Source organism: Leptonychotes weddellii, chromosome 3 (assembly GCF_054177405.1).
Source record: "Leptonychotes weddellii isolate Sample4059 chromosome 3, ASM5417740v2, whole genome shotgun sequence".
Lineage (NCBI taxonomy): Eukaryota > Metazoa > Chordata > Mammalia > Carnivora > Phocidae > Leptonychotes > Leptonychotes weddellii.
Window position 1 is genome coordinate 99,368,648 of NC_138371.1, and position 18,790 is coordinate 99,387,437.

At 53.9% G+C, this 18,790-nt stretch overlaps 1 protein-coding gene and 1 long non-coding RNA gene across 3 annotated transcripts in view; one reads left to right on the plus strand and one right to left on the minus strand.

Moving 5' to 3' along the window:
• The window catches only part of LOC115943637 (uncharacterized), a 12,174-nt gene extending 1,205 nt beyond the window's left edge, over positions 1-10,969 (minus strand). Inside the window, exons 1-2 of one of the 2 annotated variants that reach the window (XR_014143661.1) lie at positions 10,668-10,969; positions 126-654 (exon numbers count right to left, since the gene is read on the minus strand). This is a non-coding gene — a long non-coding RNA (uncharacterized LOC115943637). Of the gene's footprint in view, positions 1-125; positions 722-10,667 lie in introns of those variants that run through there. The other variant, XR_014143660.1, reaches the window with a different exon arrangement.
• Positions 6,835-18,186, plus strand: PROC (protein C, inactivator of coagulation factors Va and VIIIa). The gene is made up of 9 exons (XM_081814644.1): positions 6,835-7,995; positions 10,076-10,162; positions 11,303-11,469; positions 12,884-12,908; positions 13,027-13,164; positions 13,271-13,405; positions 15,252-15,391; positions 16,285-16,402; positions 17,495-18,186. The coding sequence occupies exons 1-9, from the start codon at positions 7,884-7,886 to the stop codon at positions 18,070-18,072; spliced, it is 1,500 nt and encodes a 499-aa protein (XP_081670770.1). The 5' UTR covers positions 6,835-7,883; the 3' UTR covers positions 18,073-18,186.
• Positions 18,187-18,790: the final 604 nt, after the last annotated feature.

Below are 18,790 nucleotides of genomic sequence, written 5' to 3' on the forward strand. Positions count from 1 at the left end.
CCTCCTCTCCCCTCCCCTCTTTCCTCCTCCCTGCCCTCCCGTCCCCATTCTCCCCGCCCCCGCCCCGCGTCCCTAACCGGGGCCCAGACGCGGCGGGCCGGCGCGGTCAGGGGGCGCTGACTCACAGGCTGACTCAGCGGGAGGCGCGCTGCCAGCAGACGCCCGCGGGAGGCCGGCGGGGCGCCAGGCGTGCTGGCGGCGGTGTCGGCGGCCGTGCTCGCGACGGGAGCGGACGCCCCGCCGCAGGAGCGGCCCTTCCGGCTTCCGACCTCCGCGGAGCGGGACGCAGGACCGCCTGGAGGACGCGGGGCACTGGGCGCGAGGGGCGGCCGGAGGGGGACCGGGCTGTGCACCTGCCCCGAGAGACCCCGGTGCCGCGCTCCGCCCGACACTTCACACGCCCTCTCCCCGGACTCCAAGCACCACCGCCGCCACCCCGCGTCCCGTCCTTCGCCTCCGCGCGCCAGCCCAAGGCCCGCCTCCTCCAGGAAGCCTTCCCAGAAGACCTCCTCCGGGCTGGGTTACCTGGGGGAGCCTCCATCCTGGCACCTTCGGCGTTGCTCTGTGCCGTCCTGTTTTGGGTCTGGCTTCATCACCAGGCTGTGGGCCCCTTGAGGACAGCGGCCAGGCCTTCGTAGGCTCTGCATCCCTTGGCTTAAACAGAGCCCAGGCAGAGGAGGAGGTGGGACATGTATACGCGTGACCAACTTTAGAGATCCAGCCTGGGACACAGCCACGCCAGACCCCCAAAACCCGTAATAATATGTTAAAAATAATTATACACATACATGTGTATATGTTGCTTTAACATAGAAATATGAAAAAGTTTATTTGAAATCATGTTAGAATTATAAATAGCATCAAAATATGAAAAATAGGTGTTTATTGTAAATTATATATTCTGTATTATTTACTTTTGTGTTACACAAATGCTATTACTTAAACAGAACAATAGGATTAGTAACAATGGCAAATAATAATTAGTAGGACTACTTTGTGAGAAAGAAATATAAAAATATGTTTCTAATCTCTGATACAGCAATTTATTTTAACTCATTGGATACTTAAAATTTGTATTGAGATACATACATGTAAAAGGCTATATATGGTATGATTCCATGACATTCTTATATGACATTCAGCAAAATGCAGAAGTATGGAGATGGTAAAAAAAGATCAGTAGTTGCCAGGGGTTGTTGGGGGGCGGGGGTTGGGGGGAGGCAGGGCTAAACAGATGAAGCACAGATGATTTTAGGGCAGTGGAAATACTCTGTATGATACTATAATGATGAATGGTGTCATTATACATGTGTCCAAACCCACAGAATGTACCACATCAGGAGCAAACCCAAATGTAAGCTATGGGCTTTGGCTGATTATGATGTATTAATGTAGGTTCATCAGTTATAACAAATGTACGCTTTGGTGGGGATGTTGATGATGGGGAGTCTATACATGTGGGGGTGCAGCATTGGGGGGTATATGGGAAATCTCTGTACCTTCCCCTCAATTTTTTGTGAACCTAAAACTGCTCTACAAAAAGTCTTTTTAAAAAAAGATACATACATGTAAGACTTTTTAAGAGAATGTGAATCCAGTAGGACTAAACATAGTACCAATATTTAATTTAAAAAAATAACAATAACATTTCTGTCCTATGATGCAGAGGAGATTTTTACCTCTCTCTGTTTCCTTGCCTGCAGCTTTTAGGAAACCCTTCTTTGATGTAGTGATCAAACTGAATATCACCAAACAAAATTCTTTGACTTGCAGTCCTGCTCTTATTAAGCCCACATTACACTAATTCCTACTGTCAGTCCAGTGTGATGGCGAGCTAATGATTCTCTCAACAAAATCATTTGAGCATGGAATACTTAGGATCTTACTAACAACAGCAGGTTTTTAGACTTGTAGGGATTAGCTTCCAGCTCTCCAAAAATGCCCATCCTCTTTGTATCTATAGGCTGATTTTGGTAAAACAGCTTTTTGTCAGCTCCTATGCATCAATAAATTCAACATCCAAAGTTCCATCTTTTTAAACATTTTGAAGCACACCGGGTGTCATAAATTAAAGCGCGTGCGCTCTCTCTCATACTTGCGTGTGTCTCAGAGAAAATGGCTTTAAAGCAAAGAAGTATTTGAACTTGTGATATTAAAGTTGCATCACAAATAAGTTCCAGTCTTAGTAAAGAAGTGAGAAAGTCCTGTTTAAATTGGCTGTCCCTCTTCTGATGACATTTTGTTTTATTTCCCCAAAACTGAGTTACTTTTTATTACATGAGTTTTTGTTACTTCCTATATACAGAACATTGAACAACTCAGGTGCCATCGGATCATCCTTTTTCAAGATCCTTCTGGCCTTTTCAAAGATCAGCAGTTTTGGAAGAACCATTCATAAACGTCCACCCAGGCGGCCCACGTTTAGCTTTCTAAATGACCATGACGTCTGGTGCATGCTGGCATTGGTTTTGTAATCATGCTCGTGTTCATCATCTGAACTCAAAAAAAACATGGTCGCAATATTCATCATGTTAAAAATTAAACTAGCACTGTCTAGATACAAAGCACAACAGTGAATCCACAGGCAAAGTGGATGTTCGCCCTCCAGATGCCAGCACTCTTAAGTGATGGGAGGGGGTGGTTAATAATGGCTGATGCATGCTCACGAACTGCCAATCATGGCTGTCCCCGTCAGCAGCAGCAGGGACTGGGGAAAGTCCTGGGTCCATTTGGTACTAAAACCAGTGTTGCTTTCAGCCCCTCTTTTGGGGGTCACCTTTGTGTTTTGTACCTTTCCCCTAACCTTCTGTACCTGTCAGTGAAAACTGGGAGTTTTCTCATCCGAGGGTAGAGTTTACCAGATGTAGGGCTTTTAGGGCTAAAGTCAGAACAGTCCCAGACAAACTAGGATGGTCAGTCACACCAGCACATGCTTGTGGAATCAAGAAATAAGTCGAAGATAAATACTGTATGATCTCACTTACATGTGGAGCGTAAAAATCTATGAGTTCATCATAGATTCAAAAACAGACGAGTAGGGATGCTATGGGTCGTCTGCCTTCGGCTCAGGTCATGATCCCAGGGTCTAGGATCAAGTCCTGCATCGGGCTCCTTGCTCAGTGTGGAGCCTGCTTCTCCCTCTGCCTGCTCCCCCCGCTTGTGTTCTCTCTCTCCATCTCTCTCTCTGACAAATAAATAAATAAAATCCTTAAAAAAAACCAAAACGGATTAGTGGTTACCAGAGGTGGGGGACGAGAGGGAAGGTGGTCAAAGGGTACAGACTTCCAGTTATAAATAAGTTCTGGGGATGTAATGTGCAGCATGGTAATTAGAGTTAACCATTCTGTATTGTATTTGTGAAAGTCATGAAGACAGTAGATTTAAAAAATTCTCATCTCGGAATGCCTGGGTGGCTCAGTCGGTTAAGGGTCTGCCTTCGGCTCAGGTCATGATCCCAGCGTCCTGGGATCGAGTCCCACATTGGGCTCCCTGCTCAGCGGGGAGGCTGCTTCTCCCTCTCCCGCTCCCCCTGCTTGTGCTCTCTCTCTGTCAAATAAATAAAATATTAAAAAAAAATTTCTCAAGAAAAAAATTGTAACTATGTGAGGTGATGGATGTCAACTCTACTTAATGTGGTAATCATTTTGCAATGTATACATATATTAAATCATATTGTATGCCTTTATATCTAATACAATGTTATATGTTAGTTTTATCTCAGTAAAACTGAAAAAATAAGTCTCAATATAAAACAATCAATGTATTTCTATATACTAGCAACACAAAATTGTAATTGAAATATGTAAAAATGCCATTTACAATAGCATTAAAAAAACATAAAATAAGTAGGGATAAATTTATCAAAATATGTTCAAGATCTATATACTAAGAACTATCAAACATTGGGGAGACAGGTTAACAAAGACCTAAATGGGAATACCAGGCTAACGGATCAAAAGACCCACCAGTAAGATGTCTCTTCTCTCCAGATTGTTCTATAGAATCAACTCAGTACCATTCAAAATCCCAGCAAGCTTTTTTTAGGTTTTAAAGAAATTGACAAGCTGAGTCTAAAATGTGTATACAAATGCAAAGGACCGGGGTGCCTGGGTGGCTCAGTCGGTTAAGCATCTGCCTTCCGCTCAGGTCATGGTCCCGGGTCCTGGGCTCCCTGTTTGCCTGGGAGTCTGATTCTCTCTCTCCCTCTGCCACACCGCCCACTCTTGCACTCTCTCTCTCTCAAATAAATAAAATCTTTAAAAAAAAAAACCCTCAATTTTAAAAAACAGGCCAAATATTGAAACAGCCACATCACCAAAGAGGATATATGAATGGCAACTAGGCACATGAAAAGATGACTAACATCATTAGTGACTGGGGAAATGAAATGAGATCCTACCACACACCTATTAGAATGGCCAAAAATAACAAAATAAAAAACTGACCACGCAAGTGCTGGAGCAGATGCAGAACGACTGGAACACTCATATTTTGCTTGTGGGAATGCAAAATGGTACAGCCACTTTATATAACAGTTTGTTTTTGTTTTTTAATAGAAATAAATGTACTTACCACATGACTCAGCAGTCCCATTCCTAGAGACTTGCCCAAGAGACATGAAAACATATCCACACAAAGACCTGTACATGAATGTTCCAGTAGCTTTATTTAATAATAGCCAAGAAGTGGTGAATGGGTAACCAATTGTGGTATATCCATATAATGGAAACTACTCAGCTATAGAAACTACTGATACACACATCCACATGGAAGAATCTCAAAAGCTTTGGTGAGTGATAGAAGCCAGTCCTAAAAGGCTACATACTGTAGGATTCCATTTATATGCCATTCTAGAGAAAGCAACAGAAACCAGATCAACAGTTGCCAGGGTGGCAGTGGGGCACAGGGAACTTCTGAGGGTGACAGAAATGTCCTATAATCCTAACTGTGGTGGTGGTTACGCTACTACATACATTTGTCTAAACAACAGAACTGAATATTTAAAAAGCAAATTTTATTGTATGTATATTATTCCTCAAACCTGATTAAAAAAAAAAGATTCAATGTGTAGTGCTGTTGACCTTGGCTGCATCCATCCACCTCCTCTTCTTCCCAGTGTGGGAGGGGGCTCCCCAGAGCCTCTGGTTTCTCTGTTCCCTGGCCTCCCTGGGCTGAGCCCTGAGCAGCTCCAGGCCTTCCCCAGCAGGGAGAATGGACAAGACGCCCACCAAGGAGCGGGCCTGGGGTGAGCGCCAGCGGCAGTGCTGTGAGCCCTCCATCCCACCCCCTGATCAGGAGAGGTAGCTGAGGTTCTACGAGATTCTATTTGAGATTCGAGATTGGGGGCCAGTGCTGGATAAGAGCACACCCCAGCCCTGGGGAGTGCGGGGGCCCTGGATACTCGGAGCCGGTGGCTGCACAGACAGCAGCTGGCCCTTCCTGTCCCCCTCCTGGGTCACCTCCCCCATGCCTTCACAGGCATTCATGAAAGGGGGGGGCACCCATTTTCCCCGGGTGGCTGATCCTCACAAAGCTTCATGTGGTACCTCACTTTCTCTCTAGGATACTTGGGGAGTCAAGAGAGGACATTGCTGTTGGTTGATCACCTAAGTCTCTGTCCACCTTGTAGAAAATATTTAATTGAACCCTCATAACAACCACCTGGGGCGCACACTATTATTGGCCTCATTTTACAGATGTGGAAACTGAAGCTGAGGGAAGGAACAAAGTTGAAGTTTAAACCTGTGTGAGGGGGCGCCTGGGTCACTCAGTCGGTTGAGCATCTGCCTTCCACTCAGGTCATGATCCCAGGATCCTGGGATCGAGCCCCGCATCGGGCTCCCTGCTCAGCAGGGAGTCTGCTTCTCACTCTGCTGGTGCTCTCTCTCTCTCTCAAATAAATAAATAAAATCTTAAAAATAAATAAATTAATTAATTAAAAAACAATAAACCTGTGTGAGCCTGACATCAAAGATGAGGTTTTTGAATACCCCACTGCTTGATGCCATCTCCTAGTTTTGGCTTTCTTTCTGCAGCCCTCCCCGCAAACTCCTCTCCCCCTTCACCCGGAACCCCACACCTTTGCTTCTTAGTCCTCTGCCCACGTCCTCACAAATGCAGTCCGTTCCCTGCACACAGACGTCCTTCCGCTCTCTGAATCATGGCTGGCTGTGACGCCAAAGTCCTGCTCTGGCATCGGGAGAGTGGGCCTGACTGAATTCAGGCCCAACAGGGCTGACTCACATCTGGGAAGGAAAACCCCAGCGTCAGACAAGGCAAATGAGCAGCGGCCAAGCAGCCAGGCGAGGCCGCCCCTTGGAAGGGCAGCCTGCACCCTCCCAAGGGACCAGAGCAGTGGTCCCCCCAGCTGGAACCTGTTGCCAGTGAGCACAGACACCTGGATTCCTGGCCGCACTCTCCCGGAGGATGGCAGCCGTTCAGCCAGCACAAACCTGGGGAGCAGCTGGTGGCGGGGAGCATCCCTGCTTCAGGGAGGTGGCTCGCATTCCCTGCGCTGCCCCCCGGGAAGGAGGCCTGAGGAAGGCACCCCTGCTCAGGTGCCCCAGCCGGCCAACAAGCAAGAGGAGCCCTCCTGCCCCCGCTCCGGGCAGCCTTCAAGGCCTGGCCAGACCCCCACACTGGTCACCTCTCCCCCTGCAGCTGCCCTGGCACTTCTGGCTGCCGGTGCTTTGGGCGTCTGGGCGGGCTTGGATGTGGGGGCCTCAGACACAGTCCCTCATCCACCTTCAGGATCAGTGTGTGGACCCTACGTAGACGTCCCGTGGAACCGATCGCCGCTGCCAGCTGGAGGGCAGGTGGCAGGTGAGGAGTCTGGTGGGGGGGGGAAGGCAAGGAGGACGGAGCCCCAGGGAACAGCCAGAGAGCCTGGCGAAGGGGGCAGCGGGAAGTAAGTGCGCGTGAGGAGAGCCCAGGACGGCATCTGCGGCGGACTCACAGGGAGGCCGCCTATAGAGCGAGAACGTGGGCGCCGGAGGCATTTACGAGGTCCGGGGGCGGCCGAGCTGCCCTCTTGTGTGGCCAAGCGCACGGACTCCGAGCTTCCTGCCTGACCTGCGAAGACCGCCCGGCCCCTTCCCGAGGCGACCGCCGCAGCCCCTCGCAAGACAGCCGCTGGCGCCCCACTTGCCCCAGGCTGCACTCCAAACTCCATTATCTCCTCCTCCCCTCCCTCTCACCCTCTCCTCTGCTTCCCCGCTCTGGGTCTCCTGTGCCTCCCCTCCCTCCCCTCCTCAGGGCCCTTCCTCTATTCCCGGGTCCTGCCTGCCCTGGGACCTCCAGCTGAAGCTCCACCTCACCCAGGCAGCCTTCCCTGGCCACCCCAGCTTGTGTGACGTCCCTTCGTTCCTTCGCCCTGCTCCTCTTGCCTTCTCCGGCGGCTGCGGGCCTGTCCTACGGAACACAAGCTGCCCCAGTCAATTTAAGGCAACTTAAGGGAAGAGGGGGTTTCCTAGGAGGGCAGGGGACCCTCATGAGCCCAGAGCCAGGATGTGCCCACCCTGGAGGGTAGGGGCCTGCCCCTGCTGCTCCCTCCCACTCCTGAGTGTCCAAGGTCTCCTGTCTCAGCCTCTCTCCTGCGTCTGTCTTCCTCCTCCTCAGTTTCCTCTGCTTTGGGCCCAAACATGGATGCCCGGGCTCTGGGCTTCAGAATCTCCCCAGTCCAGTGCTCACAGTGGAACGAGGGCTCCGAGGCCCTACTCCTGCGGGCTGGGGTGGAGAACTGGATTGACCCCTGGGTCAGGCGACTTTCCTGGGCAGGCCTGGAGGCCAGCGGGACAGGGTCACGTGACCCCTGAAGGAGCTCGGGCTTTGAGGGGTGTGGTCAAGCCCTCACAGCAGGTACAGGAACGTGAGATGCCTAATAAATGTCGACAGACTTAAGGACTGGCGCCAAGGCTTCAAGCTGGACCTTGTACTTCTGTCCTTCTCTTCCCCAGCGTCCCAGCCACGGACTGACAGCAGCCTTTCCAGAACCAGGTTTGTTTTTCTCACTTGTTTGCAAAGGTGGCCAAGAGGTGCCAGGAAGACCTGAGTCGACGCCAGGCCGGCCACTTCGCAGCTTGGTGAATTTGGGCAGCTAATAAGAGATTTCTGAGGGTCCTCATCTGCAAAGTAGAGATTATGGGAGTAGCCACGTGCCCTTGTGCGGGCAGCTACAGGAGCTACTGGAGCCGAGGGTCGAGCTGAGTGGCCAGCGCTCACGTGGCAGGGACCCTGAGAGGGGTATCTTTTCATCATGAAAATTGGAAATCGGGACATTGCGTCCCTGTGTAATTGACAGTGTTACTGCCACATAAAATAGGTGCATCTTATAATTAATGGCATCCTAGGTTTGGTGAAATATGGAATCATTACCAGTTGGGCTGATCTGGGGAAAACTGCAATATCTCTGGGTAAAAATGTCCCCATCTGCCACATAGACACAATGTCCCTCCTTCAGCCAACCACCTTTGAGGCCAAAATGAGACCTCATCTGTAGACAGTTTGACAATCGCCCATCCCTCCCCGCCCTCCCTCTTGGATGGCACCAACTGGGGGACAAAGGTGGGCTTTGGGCAAACAGGGCCATCCAGAGCTGGGAGGCTGTTTGTTTATCTGTGGAGGGGGAGGCCTCAGCACTGAGGGCCAAGCAAATATTTGAGGTTATGGATTAACTCACGCCCAGTTCAGGCTGTCATGGCAGTGGGACGGCGACCCTGCAGTTTCTCCCTGGCCCACCCCAGTAAGTCCCCTTCATGGCAGGTCTGTGACAGGGGATGGAGGAGGGATGAGCAGATGTGAAGGTCGAATGCTCCAGCCAGGGTTCCAGACGCTGGCTAGAGCTTGGGCTAATGGGATATTAGGGCTCTGCCACGGGCCAGGCCAGGACGTCGGCTGGCATTCCTCAGGCCTGGGTGCCACAGTCCCCAGGGGCCTTTTTCCCAGACTTGGAGGCAAGTGGAAGTGGTCTGAGGGCCGCCAGGGCCAAGGGACATCGTCAGGGGCAGCTTGGAGCCCAGGACTCCCCATTCTCCCCACCTCACCCCCACCTCTAAACCTAGGGTGTCTGATCTAAACAAATGTCAGAAACAGTCTCCGGGGGAGTCAGTGAAGACAGAAAGTGATGTCAGATGGAGTGGGGGAGGTTGCAGGTGGGGCAGGCAGGCCTAGCCCTCGGGCTTGGAAGCAGTGGAGGGCTCCCTCCTCCTCCGTTTACAGCCAGCAGGGTTACTTCTGGGGCTTTGTGGGGCACCCGGTAGTTTGGGGCAGGGGTTAAGATTCCAAGCCTGGAGCCACATAGGCCTGGGCTCAGGTCCTAGCTCTGTCACGTCCTGGTTGTGGGTTTTCAATAAGCTATTTCCCTCCTCTAAGCTTCAATGTGACCACCCTTTATAAAATGGGGTGATGACATTAATACCTCCCTCGTGGGCGTTATGAGTTTTAACTGAGATAATAAAAGCTAATATTTCCTGAGCATTTGCTGTATACAAACCCCGTCTTAAGAGCATTATGTGGGTTAACTCATTTAATTCTCACAATAACCCTATAAGGCAGAAACACAGTTTTTCTAACCAGGAAACTGAGGCATGGAACAGTTAGGTATCTTGCCCAGTGTTGCTGTCCCAGAGCTGGGATTTGCACCAAGTGGTCTGACTTTGGTGTCCTGCCTTCTGAACCACGTATAAATTGCTTGAAAAACGCCATGAATGTCTGATAAATGTTAGGTATGCCTCTCAGCCTGGCCATTAGATCAGCAAAGGCACCACCCCCTGACCCTCAAAGAACAGGGCAAGAGAGGACACCTGCCATGGCCCTTTTGTGCTGAGTCCCCTTTGATCTTCCCCAGGACTCCGTGCCCTTTCCACTTTTTCTCTTCAGCCCTCCGATGCTGGGCAGCTGCTGTGATCCTAGCCCCACACAGGCAAGGACACTGAGGCATCAGCGGCTGTCCGTCTAGTGAACAGGGACCACCAGCCCCAGCCCCAGCCCTTGCAGTCAGCTCCCATCTGGCGCCGGGGCGGCAGGCAGAGCAGGGGCCAGTGGGGCTGTTGGAAGCTCAGAAGTCCTCCTCAGACAGGTGGCAGCAACTCCAGAATGTGGCAGCTCGCAAGCCTCTTACTGTTGGTGACCATCTGGGGAACTTCCGGCACACCAGTTCCTCCTGGTAAGGCCACTGTCCCCCTTCCCTGGGGCCCTCGGGGTCCTCACGAGACCCTCTCTGGCGCCGCACGAGGCCCCCACCCCGTGCAGCATCTCTTCTGAGCCTCAGTGTGACACGAGAGGCACCGTGGGGAGGAACTGCCTGACAGTCCCCTGTTGGAATTCAGCAGGTGCCCCCGCTGGGCAGGGGCCGGTGGGGGGGGGCGGTTACTGTGATGACAGAGTACTGTGGTGACCTCAAGGAGCCCCCGGGGTGGGGGCATGTCCTGAAGCTCCTTCCTCCAGTCTGGGAGTGCCCCACACAGTCCCCTGGGCCTTTCCCCTCCACCCACCCAGTCCCGTAAGTGCCAAAGCTGGGCCTGGCCAGCACCCACGCCACCGCAGGGCAGCCTATCCTCCAAGGCTCGAGTGCAGGGACTGCCCCGCTCCACCCCTCCCTTGCCACCACCGCCCCCCCACAGGAGGAAGCCAGGGTGCCTGGGAGTCTGAGGGGGAATGAGTGCCAGTACCTTCTAGCAGGCCCCGCCCCGAGGCTCCTGGAGGCGCACGGCTGCTGCTATAGCATTTGAGCCCCTTCCTGAGCTTCTTGATCTTTGAGACAGGGCTGCCGTCCTCCTGGTTTGCCCGCTAGATGGGAAGGCAGGGGAAATGCTCCACTCGGGGGAGGCCAAGGAGGGGAGCGGAGGGAGGCGGGACAGCGGCAAGATAGGGTTGTACAGGGGGACTCGAGAGCAACGAGACAGAGTGAACCTTGCAGGCCTGGTAATAACCCCAACATCCAGCCAACACGCGTCCCTGGGTGCTCATTCCTAGGTCAGACACTGCGCGGCTTGGCACCATTATCTCATCCTCAGGGTTGCGCGAAGAAACTGAAGTTTAGAGAGGCAAAGGCACTGGCTCAAGGTCACACAGAGGTCAGGCTGGGTCCAAAGGGAGGGCTCTCTGTCCAGCGCATGTACTCTGAATGGCCAAGTCTCCTGTCTTCCAAGGCTGGCCATCTGCTGTGTGTGGAGGAAGAGAGCAGAGGAGCAGGGGAGCTTTAAGGCCTGAGGGCCCAAGACAAAAATGTCTCCTGGGACTCACCACAGAGTGGCCCCCACCCCAGGCCCCTCCCCCCAATGAGCTTCCCCTCCCCCCCAACCAGACTCAGTGTTCTCCAGCAGCAAGAGGGCCCACCAGGTTCTGCGGATCCACAAGCGTGCCAACTCCTTCCTAGAGGAGATCCGGGCAGGCAGCCTGGAGCGGGAGTGCATAGAGGAGATCTGTGACTTCGAGGAGGCCCAGGAGATTTTCCAAAATGTGGATGACACAGTAAGGCCATCTGGCTGGGTGCAGAGGACGAGCCTCAGGGGCAGGCTGGTGGCCAGCAGGGGTCTGGAGGAGCAAGCTGGGGCCCCACTGCTGAGGCCCTCTTAGGAGTCGGGGGAGGCAGTGGGCACCAGCCCCTTCTCCATCCAGCTCACTCGGGGGGGCGGGGGTGTGCGAGTGGAATGAAGAGGACGCTGGCCCTACAGTCTTGGTCAGGGCACATGTGACTGCAAGGAACAGAACTCTGCAATTAGCTCCAGGAATAGGAGTTTGGGGAAGCTGGGATTCCCAACAACCCCACTGGAGGAAGTTCAGCCCGTCCTCTGCCCACAACTGGCCACTGCTATGTCCCCCTGTTCTCTGTGACCAAAATGCCACCCTCTCTGCTTCCAGCCAAGCACCTGCCGGTCAGGGGCTGTGTGACCCAAGACTCCCTGATGTCTATATACACTCCCTCTGTGCCTCAGTTCAAATTCTCGAGAGGCAAAATCTGATTGCTCAGGGAATCAGAGGGAAGAGTTCATGTCCTCTCTGGCTCCCAGGGCCCCGTGGTGGCAGCGCTGAGGTGGAAGGATGGACTGGGAAAGGAGGTGGCTATCCGATACAAGGCTTGGACCCACTCCATCCCCAAGGGCTTACTTGAGCTACTAGGACCAGAATTTGTGCTGTTACCTGGGGTCCCCTTCTAAGCTGTCTATAGGGATGCCCTTCCTTCCAAGGCTAAGGGGGGAATTCTGGTCTGCCTTTTCAGCAGCTACCTCCTTGCCTAGATCCCCACTGCCTCTTTTCCCAAATGCGCTCCTCAACAGATGCCCAAAGGACTTTCTGCAGCCACAATCTGAGCACCTTACCCTAAGTTCTCCCAGGCCCAGCAGGGCAGAGCCACTGCTAAAGGGACCATCAGGCTGGATGGTCCCAGACCAGCAGCAGCAGCAGGGCCTCAGCTGGACAAGCAGACCTTCTAAATCAGCAATCAACTTCTAACCAACAAGGTCTCCACTTTGAGAACATGGCTCAGGGAAAGATCACATCCATGAGAGGTCCAGAGAAGCCTAAAGGAGTGATGGAGGCTGGAAGGAGGCAGAGCAGCTGGGTGGGAGATTTGGGTCCCTTCCAGTGTAAAGGCTGTTGTGGTCACAGACCGTCCAGAGAGCAAGCTTCCAGCCGCATTGCAGGGGGGGGGGGGGGAGGTGCCTGGGATGTGGGGTGGAGATGGGCAGCAGGGGGCAAGGAGGACTGTAGGCCTGCTCAGAGTGCAGTTGCCCCAGCGGCTGGCAACAAGCAGGGGTAGACCCCTCTTTGTCCAGAAGCCCTTCCCTCCCCTGCCCCACGTGGGCCAGACTCAGGAGGCGCCCCTGGGCTCCCCAGTACTTATACATGGGAGGATGGCCTCTGACCCTGTCCCTTTTCTCCACAGCTGACCTACTGGTCCAAGTACGTCGGTGAGTGCGCTCTAGATCCCGGGCTGCGGTGCCCCTAACACCCTCGGGTTCTTTGGGCCGCTGCAGGGACGGGGAGGGGGCTGGCGGCACCAGTGACGCCCCTCCTCCCATGTCGCAGACGGGGACCAGTGCGCGGCCCTACCCCCGGAGCACCCGTGCGACAGCCCGTGCTGCGGGCACGGCACGTGCATCGACGGCATCAGCGCCTTCCGCTGCTACTGCGGCCGGGGCTGGGAGGGTCGCTTCTGCCGGCACGGTGAGAGGGCCGGCCGCGGAGGGGGGCGGGGGGCGGGGGGCGGGCCGGGGGCCGGGACGCGCCGCGCCACCGTGCGCTCCCCGCGCCTCGTCCCCGGTCCTCCCAGAGGTGAGCTACTTCAACTGCTCGGTGGACAACGGCGGCTGCGCGCACCACTGCCTGGAGGGGGAGGGCCGGCGCCGCTGCAGCTGCGCGCCGGGCTACAGGCTGGGGGACGACCACCTGCAGTGCGAGCCCACAGGTGAGCCCCCTCCCCGCCCATCCCAGGGGTGGGGGCGGCACCGGGAGGCTCCCAGAGAGGGGGCGAGGAGGCGGGCCGCCAGGTAGCTCATCTCCCAAACTCTGAGCGGGTGTAGGGGGCCAGGCCTCCAGCATCTTCCTCCATCTACCTTGGATGGCTTTATTTTCTGAAGACACCTTGTCCAGCCTGGCATCCCATTTCCTCTTTTACCTCTGGCTTCTCTGAGGAGAGACAGGAACCATGAGTCTGCCTTCTCCTTCTTATACCTTTTAATTTTTATCAACTTTGTATATGTCCTAGGAAGTGAGAATTTTACAACTCTTATCATGAATTTCAGCAGGTTGCTCCTCAGTGTGGGTCTTTTCTTATTCGTTGTACAAGGCCCTTGATGGACCCTTTTCATGTGGAAATTCGTATCTACTGCCTCAGGCACGTTTCCTTAGTTATTTCTTTGATATCCTCCCCCTGCTGTCTCTATTCTCGCCTCCTGGACCTCCTGTTACTCAGATCTCTTTCCTCGGGACTGCCCCTCTAGGTTTATTATCACTTCTGTTTTCCATCGCTTTGACTTCGTGTTCGTCTTTCAGGGAACCTTCCACAATGTTATATTCCAACCCTTTTACTGGGAAGAAATGTCTAACTTTTTATTTTGAAATAGAGATTCACAGGAACTTACAAGGAAATGACTGTGGACCAGCTGGCCCTGGGGGCTTTCCTGAGAGGCCCTTGGAAAGCCCAGGTCACTGGCAGAACCCCTAATGCCCAGCTCCTCAGGTCTCAAGGCCGTGTCCTGAGAGGAATCCTCCAGGCTCATGTTAGAGTGGGCACAGCCTGCCTTCCAGCCCCCTGGAGCAGAGTAGGGAAGAGGAGCTGGCGTCTGCCCAGTCTGCAGATACCTGTGTGACTCCCTCTGGTCAGCCTTGCATGTAGCTGGAGCCCCAGATCACAGTCTCTGGCTCACCCTGTGCAGAGAAGACACCTGTGGTCTTTTGCAGGGCTGAGAGAGGAGAGTCAAGCCACTGGGCGCCAGGGACAGAGATCTAGGGCTCTAGCAGTTTCGCTTCCAAACTCAACATTCCTGTTTGTAGTCCCAACCTACACTGTGTCCTTCAGAAGCACTGAGGCTTCTGGGGGGTTCTGTAACAAAAGCAGTCTGCTGCTGGAATCCCCTATTACTGGCTGAGGTTTTCACTTTCTCAGTCAGCCAAGTCAGTTACCATGTCCAGCTTCTGGAGTTTTGTTGCTGTTGTCTGCCTCTATTCTCTGCCGCTATGCAATTCCCCTGCTGATGGTTGCCCACTGCTCCTACAACAAGTCTAAAGCTCTCAACCTCGCATGCATGGTCCATCATGAGCAGATGCTGGAAGCCCTCCCAGCCCTCAGTTCTCTGTCCTGTGCTCTCTCCTCTTGGCAGAGGACCTCACGACCATGCTCAGAGCTACTTTGGGGGCCCTCCAGGAATGCCCACCACTTCCTCCCCATAATTTCTTACCTGTGTTAAGAGCTTGGTGGCATCCCAGCATGAGACTTTACTTATGTACCTCAGGGATTACTCCCAGCAGCCCTGGGTATACTGAACTCTGAGAAGTTTAATCTGTCCAAGGACACACAGATAGGTAGTGATGCTGCTTGGTGTGGCTCTTACCATTAGGTGGCACTGTTTGTTGACTGACTCACTAACCCAAGGGGATTGGCAGGTTACTGGAATTGGGTGCCTCAGCATCTCCTATCCCTTTACCCCTACAATGGAGCAAACTAGCCTGCAGGCAGGAAGTAGACAAAGATGGGAGGGCAGTCTTGGGGAGTAGTGCCTGGCAGGAACTCACTTGCTTCCCCCTATCTTCAGTGAAGTTCCCTTGTGGAAAGCCAGGGAAGCGACTGGAGAAGAAGCGCAAGCACTTGAAACGTGACACAAACCAAACTGACCAAGTAGATCCAAGGCTCGTCAATGGGAAGGAGACCAAATGGGGAGAGAGCCCCTGGCAGGTGAGAGGAGAAGCAGCTGTTCAGCAGTTGGGTCAGGAATCACTGAGCCCCTGCAGGGAGTTCCTGGTCAGGATGCACAGATGGAGAGAGGAAATGCTGCCTTCACTTGGAGTAGGGGGCTGTGCTAATGGTGAAGCAGTTTCAGGGAAAGATGGGGGTACCTGACAGGAGAGTAGTGGTCAGGATGGGGCAGATGTGCAGGAAGGTGAGTCATAGTTTTAACAAAGAGCTGGAAAGATATTGCGCTGCTGGTGGCATTTTAGGCAGAGGCCTTGCCAATGGGAGAGGTGTTTTGCTTGGGAGAGAGCTGGGAGGGAGGGTTGACCCTGCAGTACCTCTCCAGACTCACCATGGGAACTAACACTTTTATTTGGTCCCAGGTACTGGGGGGGGGGGGGGTACGGAAATCAATAAGCAGGGGATTGGCAGGCCTTGGGGAGCTCATAGATCCTGGGAGGGTCAGGCCCCTAAACAAGCCGCTCAATGGGACCAAAGCCAGGATGGCCAGTGGGATAGGGGCTTATGGAACCCTGAGGGGGATACTCAATGCAGCCTGCAGGCTTCAAAGGCTTCTCAGAGGACTTGAGTCCCAGCCTGAGCCCCAAGGGTGAGCAGAACTCTCTGGGTGCTGCTAAGGATGACTATAGCAATGGCAGGGCAAAGGCAAGGAGATGCCCTCCAACCGTCCAACTCTGTAAGACACACAAAAGTAGAAAGTGCCAGCCAAGGACTGTAAGTCCACGCCTGTGTGACCAGGGAACCCAGGAAAGACCTAGCTACGCAGCCAGTGCCTCGGGCTTGAGAACCATGCTGGGGCTGTGCCGAGAGCCGCAGGCCCTGACTTGGAGTTGTCAGAGGTAGGCTTGTGATGTCACTGCCCACTCCCATTCCAGGTGATCCTGCTGGACTCAAAGAAGAAGCTGGCCTGCGGGGCAGTGCTCATCCACACCTCCTGGGTGCTGACAGCGGCCCACTGCATGGAGGACTCAAAGAAGCTCACCGTCAGGCTTGGTGCGGGCTGGAGCAGGCAGGAGGGGGCCGCCAGAGGCCTCCGGGAGGGGTGGCACCAGACAGGCTAGCCAGGTTTGGGGACCCTCGTCTTTGGGGTGCTTGCGCAAGAGGCTGCTTAAGGTCCCATGGAGGGTGTCTGGGGAGAAGAGGCCTATGTGCTCCCTCCAGCCACTCTTAGGGTGAAATTTTAGACACAGTGGCACCTGGTGTTTGGCAGGTAGGGGATTCTCTTCACATCTGGTGCCCAGGCGCTTACAGACATGTGTTTGCAAAGTGAGGGGGTCCCACTCACATAGCCGGCTGTGTGTGTGGACCTCCAGCATCCTTGGTGAGGAGACTCACAAGGCTTCTTTCTACATGGCCTGGCCTCAGGGCCATGCTTTGCACAGACTGACGAGAACAGAGCTGAGCAGTCCAGGGCCACAAACCTGGGCCCCACTCTACCAAGTTCTGGAGGGGGCTCTCCCCACTGTGTAGGCAGAAAGGAAGGAGAAGATGTATTGAGAATGACCAAATTCATATTCCCTACGATTACCTCCAGCACGGGCAATGGCCAGTGGCCTCCCGTGGCACTCGGTTTAGGATTTCCAACTCCCCCACCCCCACCCCCACCACTGCCCCTGTCCCTGCAGCAGCCATCAGCCTTGCTGGAGAGGATCTTGTCTCCTGTGTGTGATCCAGATCTTCCCTGGCAGAGCCTGTGGGTCCTCCCTGGGTCTTGCTGCTCTTGCCCTGACCCCATCGTGGCTTGTCACTACCTTGCTCTCGGGCCAGCACTGCTAGATGAGAGTTGTGTCTCTCCACTGCAGTTGCTCCACGTTCCCTTTGGGGCTCTGGTGTGTGTCCTGGGCTTCCCTGCTGACTGCCCACTGCTGCTTACTTGCCAGGCCTCGCTGCTCCGTCTGGGAGTGAGTACCGAATTCCAACCAGCATTCGGCCCCCTTAGGCCTGACACCACAGCCGTTACCACTGGCAGGGATCTGAGGCACAGACTTATGGCACTCGTGACAGTGCCTGGGAGACACAGCGACCACTCCCGGTGTGGACCCAATGGCTGCCCCAAAGCACTCTAACCGCTCCTCTGCCCCACAGGGGAGTATGACCTGCGGCGCTGGGAGAAGTGGGAGATGGATGTGGACATCAAGGAGATCCTCGTGCACCCCAACTACAGCAAAAGCACCACGGACAATGACATCGCTCTGCTCCGCCTGGCCCAGCCCGCTATCCTCTCACAGACCATTGTGCCCATCTGCCTCCCAGACAGTGGCCTTGCAGAGCGCGAACTCACCCAGGTGGGCCAGGAGACCGTGGTGACCGGCTGGGGCTATCGCAGCGAGACCAAAAGAAACCGTACCTTCGTCCTCAACTTCATCAATATCCCCGTGGCCCCGCACAACGAGTGCATCCAGGCCATGCACAACATGATCTCTGAGAACATGCTGTGCGCGGGCATCCTCGGGGACTCACGGGATGCCTGTGAGGGTGACAGTGGGGGGCCTATGGTTGTATCCTTCCGTGGCACCTGGTTCCTGGTGGGCCTGGTGAGCTGGGGCGAGGGCTGCGGGCGCCTCCACAATTACGGCATATACACTAAAGTCAGCCGCTACCTTGACTGGATCCACGGCCACATTAGAGCTGAGGAGGCCTCCCCTGAGAACCAGGTACCTTAGCATCCCTCAGGCTTGTGTCCGAACCCCAGAGGCCACTCGTGGAATGGCGGCTGGATTGCTGAATGGCAATATTTGAGACATTAAAGGGGACATGTAACATGCACACCAGCTACAGTTCTGTCTGTCTTTGTGTCCCTTTTCTGCGCTGTTCTGGAGGGAAGTAACGTTTGTGGAGCATCTACTGCATTTCTCACACTTTATGAACACAATCTTATTTAACTTCCGAAACAACTCTGTGGGGTGGGGAAGAGTAGGTCCAAGTTCGGTGAAGTCTGAGGCCGATAACATTTGGAGGGGCCTCTCTATACGAAAAAGAATAAAAAATGTGCCTATAAAACTGTGAGAGCTCCTCCCAGGGTCTTGGAAGGAGCCTACACGAAACAGAGATATGGAGGCCAGAGCTTTACGGCAAACCCAACAATGAAGGGAGAGGTTTTGAGCTCATATTACAGAGGAGGAAACTGAAGTTCAGGAGTGTTTACATGGTAGAACCAGGATTCCAAGTCTAGGTCTAACTCCCAAACCGCTGTGCCCCTGTCTGTTCTTGGAGGGCAGCTGTGTTGAGCACCTGCTGGGTATAGAGGCCATTATCAGTCCAGTGGAGGAAGTAGCCAGAGACCAAGAAGGTGTTGGTTCAGCTCAGCATGAGCTCACAGTTTAGTTGGGGAAGCTGTTTAAGGACAATGTCACACAACCGTGAACAGCAGTAAGCAAGAAG

Coding starts and splice junctions, on each gene's coding strand:
- PROC (XM_081814644.1), top strand. CDS start 7,884: ATGTCGACAGACTTAAGGACTGGCGCCAAGGCTTCAAGCTGGACCTTG. Junction 11,470..12,883: donor TCCAAAATGTGGATGACACA/GTAAGGCCATCT, acceptor TTTTCTCCACAG/CTGACCTACTGGTCCAAGTA. Junction 13,406..15,251: donor CCTGCAGTGCGAGCCCACAG/GTGAGCCCCCTC, acceptor CCCTATCTTCAG/TGAAGTTCCCTTGTGGAAAG.